General features: G+C 39.1%; 1 protein-coding gene across 12 annotated transcripts in view; it reads left to right on the forward strand.

The window, feature by feature from the left end:
• Nucleotides 1–21237, forward strand: part of FARS2 (phenylalanyl-tRNA synthetase 2, mitochondrial) — a 232023-nt gene that overhangs the window by 66963 nt on the left and 143823 nt on the right. For all 12 annotated transcript variants that reach the window (XR_011001766.1, XR_011001768.1, XM_068198807.1 and 9 more), the window contains one exon: nt 5843–5974. Coding sequence is in view for 10 of the 12 variants with exons in the window: in XM_068198807.1 (XP_068054908.1) it covers nt 5843–5974 (132 nt within the window). In the remaining 2 variants the exon portion in view is untranslated. The remainder of the gene's footprint in view (nt 1–5842; nt 5975–21237) is intronic.

The raw sequence follows: 21237 nt of genomic DNA on the forward strand, positions 1-21237 counted from the left end.
CCTACCACACTATTTGAACAACACAGTGTTGACAAAGTTGTTTAGAAATCACTGTGTAGTCCTGAGGAAGGTCGAAGACTTCATATAATCTGCACTTACCCTTATTACAAAAGTTTGTCTTCTTATGTCTTTCTGGCTTTGCCAACAGGCAAAGGAATGACAGATATTAGAGGAGGGAGAAAGTTCTGGAGTATCCAATCAGTTGTCTTAAAAACTTGACAATATAAAGTAGTTGTTCTTATGGCATTTTCTAATGGTATGACATGCCTGATTTTTGCATTCTTCAAGTAACTGTTCTGTTAGTTTCTTCCATTTTTCTGTCAGGAATTTATTTCAAATACTACACCTAGACATCACCTTTCTTAGTTTTCCTCTGTTACTTCCATAAGGTGCACACTTAAAATCCACTAATTTAAGTTACACATCCATCTCCCCATACAGTTCTGCCAGTGTAGGTAGTCTGTTAGTTCTAATTTCAGTTACCTAGTAACAAGGCTGTCCAAGATTTCCTCATAAAGTTAGCCAGTCTTTTTCAACTATGGTTCTTTCTCTAACCCCTCTGTAGTTTGCAAAAAGCTTTCTGCACCCTGAGAGATTCAGAAGTAATCTTACTATAGCAAATAGAAAATAATGACTGTATGCTGGTTCTGTGATTTGTTGCTTTACATGAAATGGCTCAATATTCACTGCTATCCCAGTTCCTAGACACTGGTAAGGGAAGGCAGGAGAGTGAGTAATGCTGTGCTTTGACTGATGGCTTTGCCTCTGCTGGTTCTCACTGAACTGCGACTGGATATCTTTTAAATCAAACATGTTCTGCTCATTCTCCTTCTTAATTCTGTTGTACTGATACCTCCTTTGAGTGCATGGAGATCTATGAGTGTAATGAGTTAAAAAAATTATAAAGGAGATAATGGTCTGGCTAATAACTTCTGAAAAATGTGAGCTAATGCAGGTTTATATGGGCAGCCAGCTCCTGTCTGCTGCAAGTATGATGAATTATCTGAAACAATGAGATGCAGAGTACTTACAAATCGACACACACCTCAAGAGGCCACCGTTCAATACCTTCTTTGCTTCCCAGCACCCTCCTTGCACCCCTCTCCTTTTTCTTCCATAACCTTGTCTCTAAAAATAATCCTCACAGCAACAAAGATAATTTCTGGTCAGTGAAGACCACCTGGGTCTCAGGCTTTGTTGCTTCTGTGCTCTAGTGTAGTAAAAGGGTGCTTTAATGTCTTTGGTTTTTGTTCTTTTTTTCTTTCTTTTTCAGTGCCTTTGGTCAAGCCTTTTTCATTATGAGACTCAATTAGGCTAGCACTTGTTTAGCTTAATATCTAATAGCACCATTACTTTTGAGTGCAGGCTACAACCAATTCCTTACCTGGATTCAGTGTTCAGAAATAACAGTAATTATTCACTATTTCCATACTGATCTGACATATAAGTTACTGTACTGGGTTTGCATGGCAAGGTTTTGGTAGCAGGGAGACTGCAGGGGTGCCTTCTGTGAGGAGCTGCCAGATGTTTGCTCCATGTCTGACAGAGTCAGTTCCAGCCAGCTCCAAGATGGACCCACTGCTGGCCAAATCTGAGCCCATCAGTGGTGGTAGTAGCATCTCTGGGATAACACACTTGAAAAGGGAGAAGAAAAAATCCTGCACAGTTTGCAGCCAGGGAGAGGAATGAGAACATGTGTGAGAAACAGCCCTTCAGATACTTTTGCTGAGAAACAAGGTCAGTGGAGAAGGAGGGAGAGGAAGTGCTCCAGGTGCCTGAGCTGAGATTCTCCTGCAGCCCAGGATGCAGTCCATGGGGAAGCAGCTGTGCCCCTCCAGCCCATGGAGGTCCATGGAGATATAGAGGTCCACCTGCAGCCCATGGAGGACCCCCCGCCACCCCATGCTGGAGCAGGTAGATTCCCAAAGACGGCTGTGACCTTGTTGGAAACTTGTGCTGGAGCAGGCTTCTGGCAGGACCTGTGGCCCCGTGGAGAGATCCGTGCTGGAGCAGGAGGTTCCTGAAAGACTGCCTGCTGTGGAAGGGACTCATGCTGGTGCAATTAATGAAGGACTGTCTTTGGTGGGCATGACTCCACCCTGGACCAGGGGAAGAGTGGCAGAGAAAATGAGGGATGTGCTGACCACAGTCCCCATTCGCCATTGCCACTGCCGGTGAGGAGGAGGTAGAGATTTTGGGAGTAGAGTTGAGCCTGGAAGAAGGGAGGGATGGGGGAAGTTGTTTTCAAGATTTAGTTTTTATTTCCCATTATTCTACTCTGATTTGATTGGTAATAAATTTAATTACTTTCCCCAAGTCAAGGTTGTTTTGCTCATGACTGTAATTGCTGAGTGATCTCTTGTGCCCTTATCTGGACCCATGAGCCTTTCATTAAATTTTCTACACCCAGTCTAGTTGAGGAGGGGAGTGGTAGAGCAGCTTTGATGAGAGCCTGGTGTTCAGCCAGCATGAGCCCAGCACAATTATGAATGGACCTCTACCCACTTGAAGGACTCCCATGAACATTGTGAGGCTCTGAAATGAGCAGGTGTGTTTGTGTCTGATAACACAAATAATTTCCTTGAACCGGAAAAGTTACAGAGTTTGTGTCTAGTGGTCCGGCCTTGATTAGATTCAGCAGTGTGCTCTTGTAAGTGCCTGTTTCAAGACATATATGTGTCTCTTGGCCTTCTAAAATTTCTAGAGAAGATCAATTTTGCCAGTATTTCATAGGCTGTATGTGAAGAAATAAACTAGGCCGAATCAGGAAAATTATATAGTACTACAGGAAGCCTAATCATCATAATCCTTTAAAGTCCTTAGTGGTGTAATTTGCTGAGTGTAAGCGATGCCCTTTACTCCTTAGGAATATATTGAGCACCAAGACAATATTTTGTATCTAAATAATAAGTGTACCCATTTCTTCTGCGACACTCTATAGAAATGCAGTTAATTTTGCCAAAGGCTGAGCACCTTCTGCTTTTCAGTAAAGTCTTCTAGAGCCAAAAGTCTGAAAGAACACTTGAGTATAAACTACACAAATATAAAAGAGGTATTCCCAAATGGCCTGGACAATGTATGATTAAAATTATTGTGGTATGAGGGATTAACTATTAATTTAGAGAACAGAATGAAGGTGAGAGTTGTTTTTTCATTGTGAATTTGTTTTGGTTTATTCAGAATGTTGTTTGTTTCCTTATTTGCATTTAAACCAGAAGCCTTGTAAGTACTAAAATGCATTAAAATGAAAAAATAAAAAGAGCTTTAAATTCTTTTTTAACCTTAAAAAAATATTTTAATTAAGAACAAACAGCTGATGAATCCTTTTTTATACAGAACTTCATTTTTTCAGTAATCAGAGGATTAATAAGAAACCATTTTCTGAATGTTGTTACTGAATGCAAACTAGTTGAATATTCAGTGTAGTTGGTAGAGTTGCAAATTTTGCAAGCTAAATGAGAATATTTTATATGTGCACAACCCAAGGATTAAAAATGCCAAGATCAGGAAATTAAAAAAAATGTTTTCTGCACACTATATTATTGTATACCCATAACTCTTTTCATCTATGTATTTTTTATTGCCATGCAGACAAAAAGGAGCAATAAAGTGATTGCTGTAAGTCACACTACAATTGTGAATGAAACTATTGTAAATACTTCTAGTTGTGGGGTCTGTCGTTGTCGGGCCTCACTCCCTGATTGGGGTGGCCCGGAAAGGTGGAAAAGTCTCTCCTCCAACCTGAGCTTCCAAAGAAAGACTCAGTAGTCTTCAGTTGTCTGGTCTCAAGGTAGTTTATTGTATGTTATCTAAAAGATTTCTCCCTGAGCTGCTGCGGTCTATTCAGCAGTCAGGCAAGGGCACACTGACCTCCCAGGGGGCTGGTGCCCTCTTTTATATCATACATTACGTGCTAAATGTTTGTGGTTTTTCCCCAGTGCCCATCACCTATATTGAATGGTGACTTTCTACTCTAAACCAATCTGTGAGTGCCAACATCACCATGAACATGGAGGTTAGGAAGAAGAAAGAAAAAGGACAGGGCACACCCAAGTCCCTCCATCTTAGAACTTCTGACCCCCATGTACAAAACTCAGACCCCTCTGTACAAGGCCTAAAACCCCCCTGTACAGCACTCAAAGATTCTTCCTTTCACTTTGTGACTACTTCTACTATAATATCTAAACTTTTGTGATTTCTTGTTCTTCCTGCAAAGTTGGTAAATTGTTCCATGGATCAAGTTCAAAGCTACAAGGGTCTGTGGCTGCATTCCATGGTCTCAAATGCTTTTGACCTGGGCCCGGAACATCCAAGAGTGTCCGAGGGACATTCTGGGTTCCGACATCTAGTTTTCTGAGTTCTGTATATACAATTATCAAAAAGCTCTTCCATTACTCATATACTTTCCTAAGACTGGTTTTTAAGAAAGCAGAGAAAACTGGAAGTGCCAGTCTCTTTGTTTTGAAACCTGCCTTGCCATTTGAAATTTCATAGCATCTAGAAAAGTTCCCTGTGGCTCTTAGGAGATATTTTATGTTTTGGCCATGCATGTACACCTTTGTCGTGATTTATTGTTTCAGTTTCTGTAGCCACATTTCATGTTTCAGAAGTAATCCATGAAGATCTAATTCTTGAGGCTACTTTAAATATTTGTATTTGAAAAACTTTTAGTATGAATCATACAATTTCATATTTTACATTCCTCTTAGGAAACAACCCCAAAAAAACCTGAAAATCAAACCATGAATGTTAAGAGCTGCTGTCACTCACGCTACCTTTGCCTTTCAAAAACAAGCTTCACTCCTTATTTTTGAAGCTGGACCTGCCTGCTTCTTGATGACCCTAACTCTGATTAGCATTTAGTTTAACTGAAAAGAAGATGTATTTGAGGTTAAGACATTAGCTTAGCTTACAGAATTTGCATTTCAGTTCTCTATCAAGTTTTTATCATTCATGTTTCTGAGACTTCTTTCCTGACACCTAATGGTTAGAAAAAAAAAAAATTAGTGAAACAAAGCATCTGTAAATCATTAGAAGAACTAAAACTCATCAAATATAATGAGTGCTTTGACAAGAGCTTTTGGCAGCAGTGAAGACCTTGGAAAGGAAGACCTTGTCCTCTTCTGGCTGCACTGCTCTGAGATGCCAGGACTTTCCTTGCTCTGCTCAGTGGCATCTGCAGAGGTGCTGAACTGGGGAGGATGGTGGGGAATTACCAAGTGGGGCTTTTCCCTTACACTTATCTACTTGGGTCCAGAATGCTCTGTGTGTGTGTTGCATACCTTAATAATGTACAACTCTGTGAAAATATATTTCTATTTGTGTATATTAATATCTATTTTTAACTTCAATTTTTAAACATATACAGAGGGAATAGCTCTGTATTTTAATTAAGTTTTGATGAAAAAAAATTACTTGCCTAGACGATCCATAAAATACTAAGTAAAAATTAAAGAATTAGCTAGCTTTTCCTGTGAGAAGCAGTTAGTCATTTCCTGGTGCAAAGAATAACAAAATTACTGACTTTCCCATTATCCTGGCTCATTTTTGTTCGATGCCAGGTGGTTGCTAGAGTTTGACAAATGATTGATTTGGTTTCAAAGGGTGCTTGAATTGCACAAAGCATTTTTCATATTAGAAAAGACATGGTCATTTTTTTCCACAGGTTTTAAGATTTATTGCCTCGCACAAGTGTTGTAAATTAGTTTGTTTGCTATTTATTTTCTCTGGATTGCTGTAATTCATGTCATTAGTTGAAGGGCAAATTTTACAGATGGTTGGAGGGATGGCCTTTTAAGCATACACCCTTTCATATTTATTTATTTTTTAAACACTGCTACAGGACTGCAAGTCAGATGGGTAGATTGCTACTTCCCATTTACTCACCCTTCCTTTGAGATGGAGATCAACTTCCAAGGAGAATGGATGGAGGTCCTGGGCTGCGGGGTCATGGAGCAGCAGCTTGTCAACTCAGGTACTGAAACTCCTTTACTTCATTGACATCTCTGTTAGCAAGCACTTCCAGCACAATCAGCTTCACAGCCTGGAATGCCCCTTCTACCCTGGTGAGCACAGACATCTCTGCCTGGCAGCCACCACAAATACTCCTCAGGTGGAATGCAGCCCTCGCGTGCTGTGATTTGAGGGTAGCAACTGAGCAAGTGACCTGAAGACTGCAAACAGAAGGCTTGCATTTTACTGTGTGCACTAAGGGGACAGAGGGATGTCAGCTTTAAAAGAGAACCTGCAAGTTAGGGTGTGCTGTGTTTTTTCTTTCCCAAGAAGTATCAATACCAAATAACATCCCTAAATATTTGGAATATCAAAATGCTCCTCTGTATCCAAAGCATTGAAAGAGGAATGTGATATCTTTCATATTGCTGTTTGGTCACTGGGTAAATGGTGGGTAGCTTTTTTTTTTTGTTGCTGTTCTCCTCAGGTTAGTTATTTGAGGTTGTAAATTGCATTAAAAGCAATATAATTTATTTTAAATGAAATTCTTATAGAGCAATGTCACCTGACCATTTTGCTTTCTAAAACTGACACATAAGTATTAAGGAAGGAGAGGAGGAATTGGTGGATTTTTTCTAATTATTTTTTATCTGGAGAATTTTGCATGCTTTCTCTTTCATTTACTGAGGGTAGGCAATTCTTAGGAAGCTCAGGACAGTGTACATGTACTCAATGTTGTTCAGTGTCTTCCAGTACTGTTTATTAGGTATGTGAGCCTTTTGGAATATGATCTGTGTAATTCCAGCAAGTGGGCTTTCAGATAACCAGCATAACACTCAGTTGATTTTTCCCATTGGTTTGCTAAGCTGTTGTGTTTTCATGTGCTCTAAATTCTTCTTATTGAAGACCAAGTATGATAACTATGAATTACTTAATTTTAGCACCATTTACTTGGCACAGCTTGTTTTCCTCAAAGTTTGCTTGCATTTTTATTGTGATCATTTTCCTTTTAGAAAGATATCCTCTTCCAGAGTTTCCCCACAATGAATTAATGATTTATGCTAATGTTCTCTCAGGTTATTATCTTCATAGTGTGGTAAATACAATACAGCTTCTAATCAGTCTCAGAAGTGAAAGACTGCAGTGTAATATTGTTTCCATTAGATGTAACACACCAATGTCCAGGCTTTTTGCTTCAGAAGCTTTTATGTTGCTCAACTCTTATGATTAGGATCCTCTAATGGGTGTGAAAGGAGCTAAACTGTATCCCTAAACAATTACTGTATACATTTGTGTGTGAATGGATATACATGAAACATCAGAGGTTTCTGTAGTACTTTTTTTTTTTTTCAGCATTCTCATGCGTGGGCTTCCATAGCACTTTCTCACCCTTGAAATTTTGCATTTTTTAAATGTTAAACCAGATCAGGATTTTCCAAGGGAGAACAGCCAGTCTCATTTTTAGTCATTCACCGGGTAATGGATCTAGTCTTCTGGACCATTCAGATTTTCCATGTTAGCAGCAAGCAAGGTTTCTGTTGTCTTAGTGTGTAGATGAGTAAGTATAATTTAGTAAAGGCTGCAAGTACCATCTTCATTAAAGCAAATTTAGCTATTGATTATTTTTTAAGAGTTGTATGCATTTAGGAAAGTCTCCTACATCAACAAAAAAAAAAGAAGAGTGTGGTGTTATTTACTATTTTCTAATAGTGATAGTATTTCTAACAGTGATACTATTTAAAAAGAAAAATGGAAATCCGTTTACAGTGTTTTTATGAATCATTAAAAAAACGTGCACTACTTCAAAGATGCACTGAATTCTAAGGGATGATGTTACACATTCCCCTAAGGCTGATGGTGTTTAACTTCCTGGTTTTGTGTGCTTTCTTTTTCATCTTTATCCCTAAATACATAACTTTAATAGGAGTGCTGTGTATGAATTTCAATATAAAGAAAAAGGGTTTTCTTCTGGTTAATCCTGGGAAAAATATAGAAACTTTGCAGTATATAGGAAAGTACTCCTAGTTTTAGGACCATGATGAGTATGCAAGGAAATTTTGTGGTTCACTGGAGCTAATTTCAATTAAGAGCACCCAGGGTATGTATTTCTGTACTTCCAGAGTTTGTTATCTAAGATTTGCGAAGCTGGTGTTCATTGGTAGGTGCCCAAGTTCCAAGTCTTTATGGAGTTCTACAGTTCAAACCTTTGAATACAGGACATTGCTTGCTCAGAGGCTGTGATCATTTAGTGTTGCTTAGTAACTGTGAAATTGAAAGCAGTTAGGGTGTGATCCTTTGCTGATGGAAATCAATGGCAATGTTCTCAGTGTTCAGTGTTGCAGAATATGTTAGCTGAGGATGGAAGCAAATAAATTGAACTGAAGTTTACATAAAACCCATGAAACTATAAGCCAAATAATTTAAAAATAAAACCAAACCCAAACATTCTCCCCCCCACCCCAAAACAAACCCAAACCCACAAATAAGCAACAAAAAGAAGAGCATTCCATATTTTTTTTTTGTAAGACTTCTTATGATATAAGAAGTTTATAACTCCTGAGGTGTACTATAAAATAATGTTAAGGTGGCACACCAGATCCAACCTCAAGTCCAAGGCATTGCTGTATCATGATGACTTCCCAAGCCAGTGCCTACAGATGAGTAGAACAGGCATGGTTATACTGATCCTTCCCTGATGCACTCACAGCTGCGTCTTTCCTGAGCTGAAAATGGTATGTTCACTTTCAATAGCCATTATCGAATTTTCTTCCATTCATTTGTTGAAATGTTTGAGTCCCAGTAAACCTCTACTCTCTGTAATGTCCTAAGTTGCCTAACTTGCATGAGGAGTCACTTCTTTCTTGTTCTGACCAACAACTTAGGGATACAGTTAGAGCTGTTCTGTCATGTGAGAAGAGTTTGTGAGTCTCACTCTCTTTTTCCTTGTTTAAGCCACTCGGTATTTGTTTAGATTTCAGTTGTAGTCTTGTCACTGACTTCTTTCCAAGCCAAAGAGTGCTGGTCACGCAGTACCTCCCTACGTGGGAGCCTATCCATATGTTCAGTCATGATCACTCCTGCCTGCATCTTCTCCAGGCTTCTTTTTTTCCTTTTCTTATAATTCTTAATATTCACTTTGCTGTGTTGAGCTTTAATGAGCATTGAGTTAGGAAAAAAAAAAAAAAAAAAAGGGAGGTTTTGGGATAATGACTGCTGCAGATGATGGCTTTTGATTTCTAGCGGATGGTTGAAGCATCCTGGCACACAGCCAGACAGTCAGCTCTGGGGACAGCTCAGGTTGAGGTCTCATTTCCTAAAATCACAAATCATGAGGGCTGCTCTATTTAGGGTACCAGTAAGAGGAATTGGTAGAATTTTTCTGCTGTATGCAGATTTTTCTACCTTTCACATCAGAAATTAACAGTGATATTTACAGTCTTAACAAAACTGATTTTATTCATTTGTGGGGTTTTTTAAATTTTATTTTTTATTGTCAGCTTAAAAGGAGTGGGAAATGGTGTAGGGGTTTGGAAGAAGAAATATCAGCTGAATTTATAGCAAAGGTACTTGTCCTAGATTCTTGATAATTTTGTGAGTATTTCTAATAGAGGAGAAATTGCTAACCCTGTCTAAACATCTTCATTAATACTGTTGAACATGCCAAAAGGAGTTTGTCATGAGTTCTTCAAATCATTGCTTTTATTTTAAAAGGAGGAGTGTTGTTCTCTACGAAACCTGCTTCTTGAAGTGTAAGTCTTTGCAATTTGGAATCCCTTTTACAGATCAGTTGCAGGACTTATTCCCAAAATTCAAATTGTACTAGGCCCAGGGCTGCCACCTTCAGCCAAATACAAGTCTTAACATGTAGAACTTGTTTGGCTTCAATGCTGCAGTAAATAAATCTTTCTCTTTCTTTATTCATTTATTGAAGTTCATCAAAATTGCAATTTGAGTGGAAGTAACGACTTTAAAGTTCTTAACTAGTTTGCTCCTTTTTTTTTTTTTTTTTGGCAATAAGATTATCAGTCTGGACAGTTCTCAATGGAGGCAGCAGGTTAACAGAAGAAATATGTCAATGTTACCTTGCAGGCTCAGGACATTTTTTAAAAATTTTTGAATATGTTCTTAAATGAAATATTAGTTATGAGTGAGTTAGGTTCATATATCAAGCAGCAGGAGGTGTTTTGGACAAGGGGAAATCTAATATCTTCCATCTATCTTTTTTTTTTCCCTGCTTAGTTCTTGCCTGGTAAATTACATTAAAATGTTTGAGCAGATGGTGCATGTGGCTTCAGTCATGTGCTGGCCCATGTTCTGTCTCTGCTAACAGCTCTCTGTGGGGACCTTGAAATAGTTAATGCTGTATGTGTTTGTATGGATGTAGTGTAGAAGAGTAAATACCATGAATTTAAAATACATGCCTGAAATCCTGCAAGGTGAAATTAAAGTTACAGAGGTATCGGTGTATCGAGCATCTGGGGCCTCCCAAGAACATGAGATAAAATTGTTGGATGGACTGGTTCTTCCCACAGGAGCACCCAAAGCGATTTAAATCTGCTGCATAAGCTTCACAGCTCCGCATCCCAAATCTCTCAGGGGTCAATTTAGGTCACTGTCTATCTCCTGTACAACCACACTACTGTAGTATCTTGACTCTCCCAGCCCTTCCTGTGCTTACTGCCCTGAGACCACGCTGAGATAGCGGTGTCATCATGCCTCGCTTGTGGGCTGGAGCTAAAGTACACCAGAGGCTGACATGCATGCACACTGCAGGCAGAGGGCAGCTGCCTTAGTTAAAGGGAGCTTTCCCACTGTCCTTTTAAACACAATAGAGAGTGAAAGTCTTCCAGTTGGATGGACGCTTCCTGCAGAATGTGTGGAGCTTTTTGGATCAATCTGCTGGGAAGTCTCTTTCTATGTCTGACTGCAGGGGGAGCAGAGTTGCCCAGTTTAGGCAGGTACCTGAAGGTAAGGTTAGTATCTAATGCAGATACAGTGTCTCAGATGAAATAATATTAGTGAGAAATTAGGAAGCATCTGAGTTTTATTGACTTCCCAAGGGTTGCCTGTTGAAGAAACAGAGGTTGAATCCAAGCTTTTTATCTCAGCTCCTGTGTCACCTTTGTATCCCTCAATCCTAGTGATTTACATTTGCACAGGCATACGTACATATGTGTGTATATGTATAAAAATAAATACACAGTGAGACAAATAAAACAAATTGATGATCAATTAAATACAGATTGAGGGATGTTTGGCCTATTTTAATTTTGGTGTGTGGTTTTCTACACACGCACACCCACCCAGTGTAAATCAGAAAAACTGATTGTCACATCTGGCTAAGTTGAGAGGCCTGTTGAGCTGGCAGCCACGGAAATTTTGCTTTGCTCAGACATAGAGCTGGTGTGGAGTTGTGGGCTTTTAGAGAAAGATGTGATTCAATTTTTGTCTCTGTTCTTCAGACGTCATACAGATACCCACAAATGTATGGATGTGGCATATCCAGAGTTGTGTGTACCTAAGACAATGCTGATCAGTTTATAAGGGAATAAGTAATAGGACAGAGGACCTGATTTTCCCTAAAAATCATTGGTGTTCCCCCCTGTCTGTATGAGGAGAGGAGCTGTGATTGTAGTCACTTGGGTGACTACCAGCAAAACATGTACTTGACTTTTAGATAATTTATATAAAGGCCCAGTCATGTAAGTTGAGGAGTGTGGAGTGGCAATTAGGTGTTCTTAGTTGACTACCCCATCTCTTGACTGCAAAGGAATCATCTATAGAAATTGACAGCAGAAATACTGGTCACTTTCTTAGTGTCTTCAGATTAACAATTAGTGCCACCCTCCTTTGTGACTGCAAATGTTACTGGTGGTTCCCTAAGCATCCCAGTCCTGCAAAGGGAGTAGATACGTATTTACACATGGGATGAGCTGTAGCTTGGGATTTAAATTTTGGCAGGATTACATCTGGACTCTTAGGACTTTGAAGGCTCAAGTTTCTAAAGGGCATGTATTTTAAAACTGAGATGACTCTTATATAGAAAAGTTACTTCTTTTAACTCCTTTCTACTCAAAGAAGAAATTAAAGAGAGTTTATTTCCTGTGTTTGTATGAAGATTGCTTTTTGGGGTTGATTTTATTTTGGTTTCTTTTGAACTGACTGGAAGGAAGTCCAAGTCTTGCCTTGATAAATAATCCAAAACACAGAAATGAGTTATACAGAGGTGATGCTCATGTCAATCAAAGGGTGCATTGTTTTATTTGTTATTTATTTCTTTTGTTATCTCTGGGTACACCACCTGGTCTGATGTGTGTGTTGTGTTACAAAGTTAAAACTTGACTCTGGCCTTCCCTTTTCCTTGTCAAGATAATTTGCCTGTTGTTTTCTTCTTAATTTACAACTCTATTTTTAAAGCTGTTTTTTTTTATCAAGTTTTTCATACAGAAGGAACCCATAACATTTTTGAAATGTTGCTTTTTCTTATTCTATTACCTTTGACAGAGTCATTATCTGTGTTAAAGTTGGGATTCTTCAAAAGAATTAATATAAGCTTGCTTCCAATCTGTAGTGTTTGTATATAATGAAAAAATACAGTATTCCATTTTATGACACCTCTATTATACCTATTCCTGGGCAATGTGTTATTTGTTTACAGGGATATCTTGTGGAAGAAAATGTATAGGATTGATTCTTGGAAATAAGTAGTTATTATAAAACTTGGATGGCCATTTGAGTTTGTGGTTTTATATGATTTTTCTAGCTTAGTGTTAAGAGTAGTAATGCTGGTAGATTTAGAAGGTAATTTCCTTTTCATGGTGCCAGATTACATTTTTAGTTGGATTATAAATTCCTTATCTTCATAATTTAAGAAACTATGTTGTCTTCATGCTTCATTTTCTCCTGCACAAAAATCTATGTGACAAAGGGTTAACTCAGTCTGACACAAACTTTTAAATCAGCAGGAGTGTTTATTTGACTGACTGGCCCATCTTTCCATTAAGTGAATAAGAGCTCCCCTTAACATATGTGAGGCCTGTTTTAGTCCACTTGAAATCTAGAAAAGAAAAAGAGATAAGCAGTACCACCTTTCAAAGTTTCTGTTGCCTTTGAAGCAGTTTGCCCATGTGTATGTATTGCTTCTCCTTCCCTTAAGTTTTTTAATCAAAAGTAAATTAAAGGTTTAGTAATTTACTGTTATTTGTCTCCTTGGGATCCTGCAGGAGGATTAGAGCACCACACTCAAGAGAAGGCTAAATAATGATGAATATAGTTTATTAAGCAGCTCCCAAGTAAAAGAAAGTGATACTCTCAGAAACCTTGAAGAGCGACAATTTATGGCACAGAAATGGTGTTTCTCTTGGCTTTATTTATGCAAATGAAAATACATCTAAATAATACTATTGAATTACTACACTGTTGTGTGGTGAATGCTGAATGTTTTTAATCAGCCAGGAGTTGATTCAATGAGCCTAACATAATTCCTCATCAGGCTAGGATACCCTCTGGGTGTTTTTGTTGCGTTGCACTATTCATCTTTGCTGTTCCCAGGACATTTACCAGGACTACACAGTTGAGGCTGGAAAAGAGATTTTACAGGCATGTCTCTAACTGTTTCTGACTCTGATACATGAAGCTCAGTTGAGACAGATTCAGTTCAGCTGAGATTAGATCAAGCATTTTAGGAAGTATTTTTCTTCTGTAGATCACAAATGCAATCTTGATTTCTCATTTCTGGTAGGGGAGGCTTTGGATAGAATACTTTTGTTGTGCCTCATTTCTTATCTTTGAGGCTGGTAGTTGGTGAGAGGGATGGGTGAATGCAGTTCTGCTGGAGCTGAATGTGCACCTCTTTACCCTCTCTGCTCTGCAGGTGTACCAAGAAAATAGCAAACCAGTGGCAGTGTGTGTGGGTGTTCAGCCTTCAGAATTCCATGCCATTTATCAGAGTGATGAGTGAGACTCACGTCTTTAGAGGACAAAGGATGGGGAAGGGAAAACCCAAGCATGTTGCATAGTTGAGAGAGTGTGGCAGCTTTCTAGTGCTGACAGCCTGGCTGTGGCAGCAGTCCAGGCTGAGCCAGTGGCACCAGCCTCTCATGGCTCGTTCTGGCTGGAGTCTGAGAAGATTGGATAGCCCAGCTGTCCATGTGCCAGTGCATACTGATCCACTGCTGACCATGCAGGCGAGCCTTGGCTGGGGACCTGTTTGAATTGTGTGTGAGCAAACACAGAACAGCTCAAGAGCCAGGGTTGGAGCACTGCTTCTCTGTCATTACTGCCTGCCAACAGAAGAACCTTGCATGCTGTTATAAGCTCTACCTTTGTAGAAATATTTGTCAGCCCCACTGGTGTCATTTCTGCTTGTATTGCAAAGACTACCTTAGCTTCAGTTTTGCTTGGGCTTAATCTTCAGACACCCAGATTTACTTTCCTGTTCAGCATTCATAAACAGGAAGTGTCTACAAGCAGTAGAGAGAATAAAATCTACAACACGTGAATAAAAGGTGTCCAGAAGGTGATAATGCTGTGATAGATAAACATTTTTCCAGAAGGAAGGAAAGAATCTAGGTCAGGTTTGACACTTCCATGCTGCTGGAAGGCAACTGCAGCACAGCTTACAGACTGGAGACAGCCCGTTCCAGGCATTGTACCAGCTGGTTTGGGCAGGATTTGCTGGTGTACCCGAAAGGAATCAGGGAAAAATCTCAGCCATTATTAACACTTTTCCCCCATGTGAATAACGTGACAGATTACTAATAGATATTAAAGCAATATCTCTTTTTTCCTGAACAGAATGGATGTCATAAATTATGCATTCTGATGACTCTGAAGTGAGCATCAGTAATAAGTTTGATCCTAAATACCGTGGCAGAGTCCAAGGAAACTTTTGTATGTAACAACAAATGGAATTTATTAGGTAATCATGGAAGTCATCTTGTGCCTGATTTTCTTTTTTGGCCAGATGGAGAGTGGAGGGGGGGAAAGTGCTTGTTTGTTTTCTTACTTTTGAGGTAATTGGGATTATTAAAAAACTTTAGCTGAATATTTGATAATCTAGGCAAAATCTTTATTCTCTGGGTGAAAATGTTAGCTTTATCAAAGAAAAAAAAAAAAGTGAAAAAAAGAAGATCCCGATAAAAAGCCCAAAAACTGGTGGCTGCAGTTTTAGAGTAGTTCAACTCCTCACCCTGCAATGACTTTTATTTCTAGTTTATCTTAAAATTGTGGGGAGACAGGAAAAAGTAACAAAAGAACGTGTTTTACAGCCCTGAAGTTTCTCATTCAAAAGTACCAGTCTTTTTTATTCTAATGACAGAGATTGTCACCAACATGGTAATTCAGAGCTTTTTCTGATTTTTTTTTAATGATTTATTGAGTTTCTTTTAGAACAGTGATTGACATGAAATAGCAGTGGGGATTATAACAGAAAAAAAGTTAGTAGGATCTATTTAAATAAGGCAAGAGACTCCAGCTAGGGCTGTGACTATACTGGCTAAAAAGTATTTAGCTAATGAATTATTCGAAAAGAAAAAGTACAATGAGGAGAATCCTTTTCTCATATTAGTTCAGACTTGCTTAGCATGTTTCAAAAGTGACAGTCAAAGATAAACTCCTGACTGGGATTCCTTTTTTCATCTAGGGGAAATACAGTCTTAATACAATACTACTGCATTGTGCACAGCAAAAACTATAATTGCCAGGATATCTCTGCTACTGTATTAGAACTCATCATATCACAATCAAGATAGCAGCAGAATTACTCACTTTTCCAAGTGCTAAATTGCTTTATAGTCTTATTGAATAAAAGCAGGTGTTCTTAAGAAGAAAAACTATACGTTACCTGTAATGCCACTTGCTGCTACTATTTTTATTTATTTCATAAGAGGTGGTAGTTCATGTTATACAGGAGTTTATTTTCTCTAGGGCTCTTGCTTGCAAGATGGTCCTGTGCCCCTCTCATGATTATTTGTTTATTTGTGTGAAGTTTGGTCATGTTCAGAGGAGGTATAACTGAATTGCAGGTTTTTCACATCACAGGCATGTGAGCAATAGGAACAAAGAAAATGAGAACTCCAGAACAGGAAGCTGGAGCTCACTTAAGCAATATGAAGATGCACTTAATTGTGCACTAGTTTTAAACAAAAGTTACTGTGGCTACATTGCTCTCAGCTTTCATACATCACTAGTGAAGTGGAGCAGACTGTGCATAAGCACTTGCTATATTCTGCATATGGCCTGATTGGAGGAGCTGTTGGCAAACATTAGAAAAATGTTGTAGCATCCTAAATGGATACTCAAGGTGGTTCTGTGCCATACATATGTGGTTTTATAATAGTATCCAGGTGATGAGAATGATGCCCTGGTGACTCTCTGTATTGCTTTAAATGTGACCCTATGAACTGCTGTCCTAGTGGGACAAGGAGAAAATTTTTCTTTTGTTTTGGCAGCATGTGATGCTGAGCAGGCTGGTTTCTAGCTCAAAAAAAGTATAATTTGTGCTGTTTCTGTTTCTATGCAGTTAGTCAACACAAAATTATCTTAGTAGAAGCAAGCCTGTACATCCTGGGGTGGAGAGAAAGAAGCCCTTAGCATGTAGGACTGTAATTCAGTGATTAGAAAATAGAGTGATTTTTGTGGTGCCCCATCAGTAGTTCTGTATGTCATCTTTGTGGCTGTCACAGAAGCACTAAGTTTTAAAAACAGGAGAGGGAAGAGTAGGAAAGCATGCAAGATCATCAGCGGGCATGCACATGACTGATGGCTGATATTTTTTAAAGTAATTGTTATGTTATACAACTTTTATAAACACTGGTGTCGCCCTGGAGTTTTGACCAGATACTTTGAAGGAAATATTATTTAAAAACAAGAGGAAGTGCAATTAGAAGATGAGATGGATGGAAATCTGGGTCATCTTACACCATGCATAGGACCACTTGCAGTAGTACAGTCATTTCCTGTAGAGCTCTGTGGCTGCTCTGATGTTGAACTGAAAATGCTCTCTCATTCTTTCCTTTTCTTCTTGGAGCAATAATTAAATTAAAAAAAATAACAACCCTCAGAGCCTTGTCCTATTCTGGTGTTCTTCATTAAATTGACCATTGTGCTTTTCAAAGGAGGGTAAGGAACAGCAGCCACTTACAGCAGGCATGCCCAGAGCTTGAGATCATGATGACATTGTTTATGTAGATTAAATTAATATGATAATTCTTAGAGGTAGGAAACACAGTTGCAATAATAAAAAAAAAAAAAAAGCACATCCTTCACTTATTTTCAACGGACAACCTCCTGTCTTCTTTGTATGACACCTGCAGGTGTGATACTCAGCAGTAAGAGAAGATCATTAATTCTTTCCTTGAAAGGCTCAATTTTGAAAAAGCTAGTGTTCCCCTACAATGACCTTCTTGCTGCCTTATGATACTCTGCAGGAAGAGAAAATCAGCAACTTTTTCCTTGAAAGGCTCGAATTTGAAAAGCTAGAGTTCTCCTACAGTGACCTTTTTACTGCTTTACTCCCATCACCCTTTCATTATTTCTGTTCTCCTGGGGCTTGAAGAAAAATGCATACACCTTAAGTTAGGGAAGAAGCTCTGTGACGGTACAATTCACAGGTAGAGTTTAAGGAAGGTGAACTAAGGGACACTGAATCTGTAATTTCTTTTATGTATTCCACACATTTGTGCAATACAGAGCTGGAAGGGCCTTCCCAGGCTCCCTGGAGACACCCAAAAGGCTACATAGCAGAAGAGAGTAATTGCAGCAAGTGTGCTGCCATCTGAAGGACAACCCCAAGAAGATTTTCAAACCACAGCTGAGGAAACTGTGTCAAGGAAGTTTGACAGCAGGGGAGGTGCCTGCATGAGCTCATCAGCTCTGTTCTGTGGAAGTCTTATGCAAGACACTGAATTTTGAGGGCTAGGATTTGTTTTAGGCATTGCTTCTGGTTCTGGACTTATGGCTTGAACAGTCAAAAGTTTTTGACAGGTGATTGAAGGCCTCTGTTGATGGTCTGTGACCTGGTCCATTGGCTTTGATTTTCTTGCTCAACTGTTCTTGTAGAATGACAGTTTTAGTTTGGGTAATCCAGTGTACAGACATGCTTTCCATGTCTGCAGAGATGTGAAATGGAAGCTGAAGCCTTGCTCTGAGACAGGCAAAAAGCATGAGGAGAAGTAATTTTGAGGGTAAGGGTGGGATTGGAATAAAATGCTATGTTAGGAGTAAGTATGAGAAACTGAGCACTGGTGAAAGTGGGGAATAAGAAATATGGAGTAGCTGTTTCTTGACAGCTGAAGTTTAATACACAGTAGCAACTGGAACTGAGGAAATGTTTGGGGAATCACAGTCTTTCTGTTTGGGTGGTTTTTTTCTAAATTAAATTTAGGGGGGGTTTGGTTTTGTTCTGATACAGACATGTCATCTGAAAAACCTAGAGCTAAAGCTGTAAAATCTAATGACTTAGAAGGGATATATTTTCCCAGGACCTTGCATGCCTCTTCCACAATCCCTTAAATTTATTAGACTGCAATATTCCTGCAGTGGAGTCCTGTCTTATTGAAAACTCCTCAAACCTTACTGTTGATCGTCATGCAAATACCCTTACAACATGATACTTCAGCTCCAGGCCAGATTTGGAATACCTGTAGGTGCCATAGGTTTAAGAAAGCAGTATTGTATAGACCTGCTAGGAGTGTGTCTTCTTCAGCTGCATCCATTTGAAACCTGTTTGAACTCATTGGGGTTTTTTTGGTGGGGGTTGGTTGTTTTGTTGGAGTTCTGTTTGCTTTTTAAGGCATGTGAGGAAACATAATGGAGAGGAACACTGCTTCTGACTATTCTCAGTGACAGAAATGTGGCCAATCTTTGTTGTCCTGCTTAGATGCCCTCTGTTGGACAATAATAAAAAATGGTGCTCCTATCTAGCAATTCTCAGCAGCATGCCTTTTTATAAAAGCTGTATTATCAGGCACATTTTACAGAAGGGGAAAGTGTGACACTACTCATTTTAGTGACTTGTCCCAGGTCACCTTACTCAGAGAGAGGCTGGCCCTCCTCAGTTGTTTGTCCTCAGTAAGGGCAGAATTATTGCTACCTTGTCAAATTCCACTTAGAAGGTAATTCTTTGCATCCTGTTTCTTTTTTTGGTGCTTTTTCATTACAGCATCCTTTTCTGAACACTTCAATTAATTCTGAACGTTTATCTTTGGCTCAGTAAGCTTGCTATGCTTGGTGGTTTGTTTGTTTGCTTGTGGGGTTTTTTTTTTTTACTTGAGAACCTCTGAGCTGGAGGAAGCAAAACAAACATTCAGTAAAAAATGTCCCAATGTAATGTAAAAGTTACCTGAGGTTCATAAGACTTTTTTTTAATATGACAACATATAGGGCTTTTTTTCCTTTCCTGTAACATGTGATTGGCTTGTTGCACTTGGACTGATGCTTTAGAAAAGGTTTGGAACATCCTCTGCAATTGCATACTAACAATTTATCTGGAATTTAGTGGCACTCAGATTCCATGTGTTCATTCCATAGTTCATATGGTTAAGTCCTGTCAAACTAGGCAAGATTAAAATGTACATGGGATGTCATCCCGTGTTTGTCAAGATGATCATTGACTACCTGAGTTACAGCTGCTGAAACATCACCTGTAGCCATATTATTGCATAATTACAGCTTCTGGTCTCAGTGGCTGGCAAAATGCCTAAACCACCAAATCCTTAGATCTGTTCCTGTTGTGGAAAGTTCTGATATATGATAAAATTACTAGGTTTTCAAATAAATTCTCAAACATTCTAAATAGATTTGTAGTCTTGGTTCCATCTGCAGAATGGTATGCAATTTCATTCAGTGATATACCATTTGTCTCTGTCCTGGTGATTAGTAATCATGAAGTATACAGCACTTTTTCTGCACTGAATAAGATTAGATCACAGGCATCTTTACAGCTGAAAACTGTTTTATTTGATTTGGTGTTTGCTTTCTTTACAAAACTCGCATAGTTAACTGCGTGGAAGGCATGATATCTGTATTAAAAGATACAGATACTTAGTAGCATTTGCTTGAACTTAACATCTCTGTGGCAGTCATGGTCTTCAATTTACTTGTGTATGAAATGAACATAATAACCTATTGACTCTTCACTGTTGCTTCAGGCTTGATCATGACTTCCAAAATGAAACTCCTAGCAATGGAAGTCAGTCAGCAATTGCAAAGTAGCCTGGGAAGTCATCAAGTACATTCAGTAAGTCTCTAGCTGGTAGAAGTAGAGTGGCCCAGCCTTGGCTTTTAGTGAGGAGTGGGCAGCCCATAGCATGGAGTAACTTGTAAGCAGGTGCTGATTGGCGTGCTGTAGGCCTGGCAGGAAACACAGGCTTTGGAAAATAGACACAGCCTCTGGCTTCTGGGAAATGCAAATCTGAGCAGGTCATAGAAGAGCTGTCTGATGTGGAAGCAAGATGTTGATGAAAGTCTTACTGTCAGCATCTTGTCTCTTTGCAAGGGGTCATCATCTGGCCTCTTCTGAATCCCTACCAGCATGCCCAGTTCGGGATGGAAAAATACAGGCTGGTATGATGCCCTTATGTGGATAACCTTGCTTAGTCCAGGTATCAGTGATGGCTGGTAGAGCTTTTCCTCCAGCAAAAAGGATTACTTAGATGCTGTGCTTCCAGAGGCAGAGCACCTGTGGTGTCAGGCTGGAGGGGTTTTTTAATGCTATTAATTGCATCAGTGCAAGGATCCCCCCAAAAGGGATTACTGTTCCTGAGCATGCACTGAGCAAGTAAAAAATACAGAAAGAATCCCCACTGCAGAACTCACAAAAACTAGCACTGACCTGGCAACTAATGAGCAAACAAACTAAAAAATGTTAGGAAAAGTAATGTAACTTACCTTGGGTTTTTAAGGTAGTAGCCTTCTGAGTGTTACTGCTCACAACACTGCCAGTCAGACTGCTCAGAGTAATATCCCTGCTTCAGTGTTATCCAAGGTCTGCACTGCAGCCACACAGAGGAGACCTTTGCTGGGCATTATTTTACTAGAACATTTTTATATTATTCTTTTTGCTGACCTGAAGATAAGTGCTGACTAGGCTCATGCTGAAGAATTCTGCATTAGCCCTCTGATCAAAATTTAGTGCCATTATCTACTGTAAAAATTTGAGAGGTATCCAACTTGAAGAGTTCCAGAATACATTTGTCATTGTAGCTTAGAAACATTCAGTGTTTTTGATGCATTTTCAATCACTTTTTACAGCGCTGTAATGTTTTCACAGCACTTGGCTTGGTG

The sequence above is a fragment of the Anomalospiza imberbis genome, chromosome 1, assembly GCF_031753505.1.
Source record: "Anomalospiza imberbis isolate Cuckoo-Finch-1a 21T00152 chromosome 1, ASM3175350v1, whole genome shotgun sequence".
NCBI lineage: Eukaryota > Metazoa > Chordata > Aves > Passeriformes > Viduidae > Anomalospiza > Anomalospiza imberbis.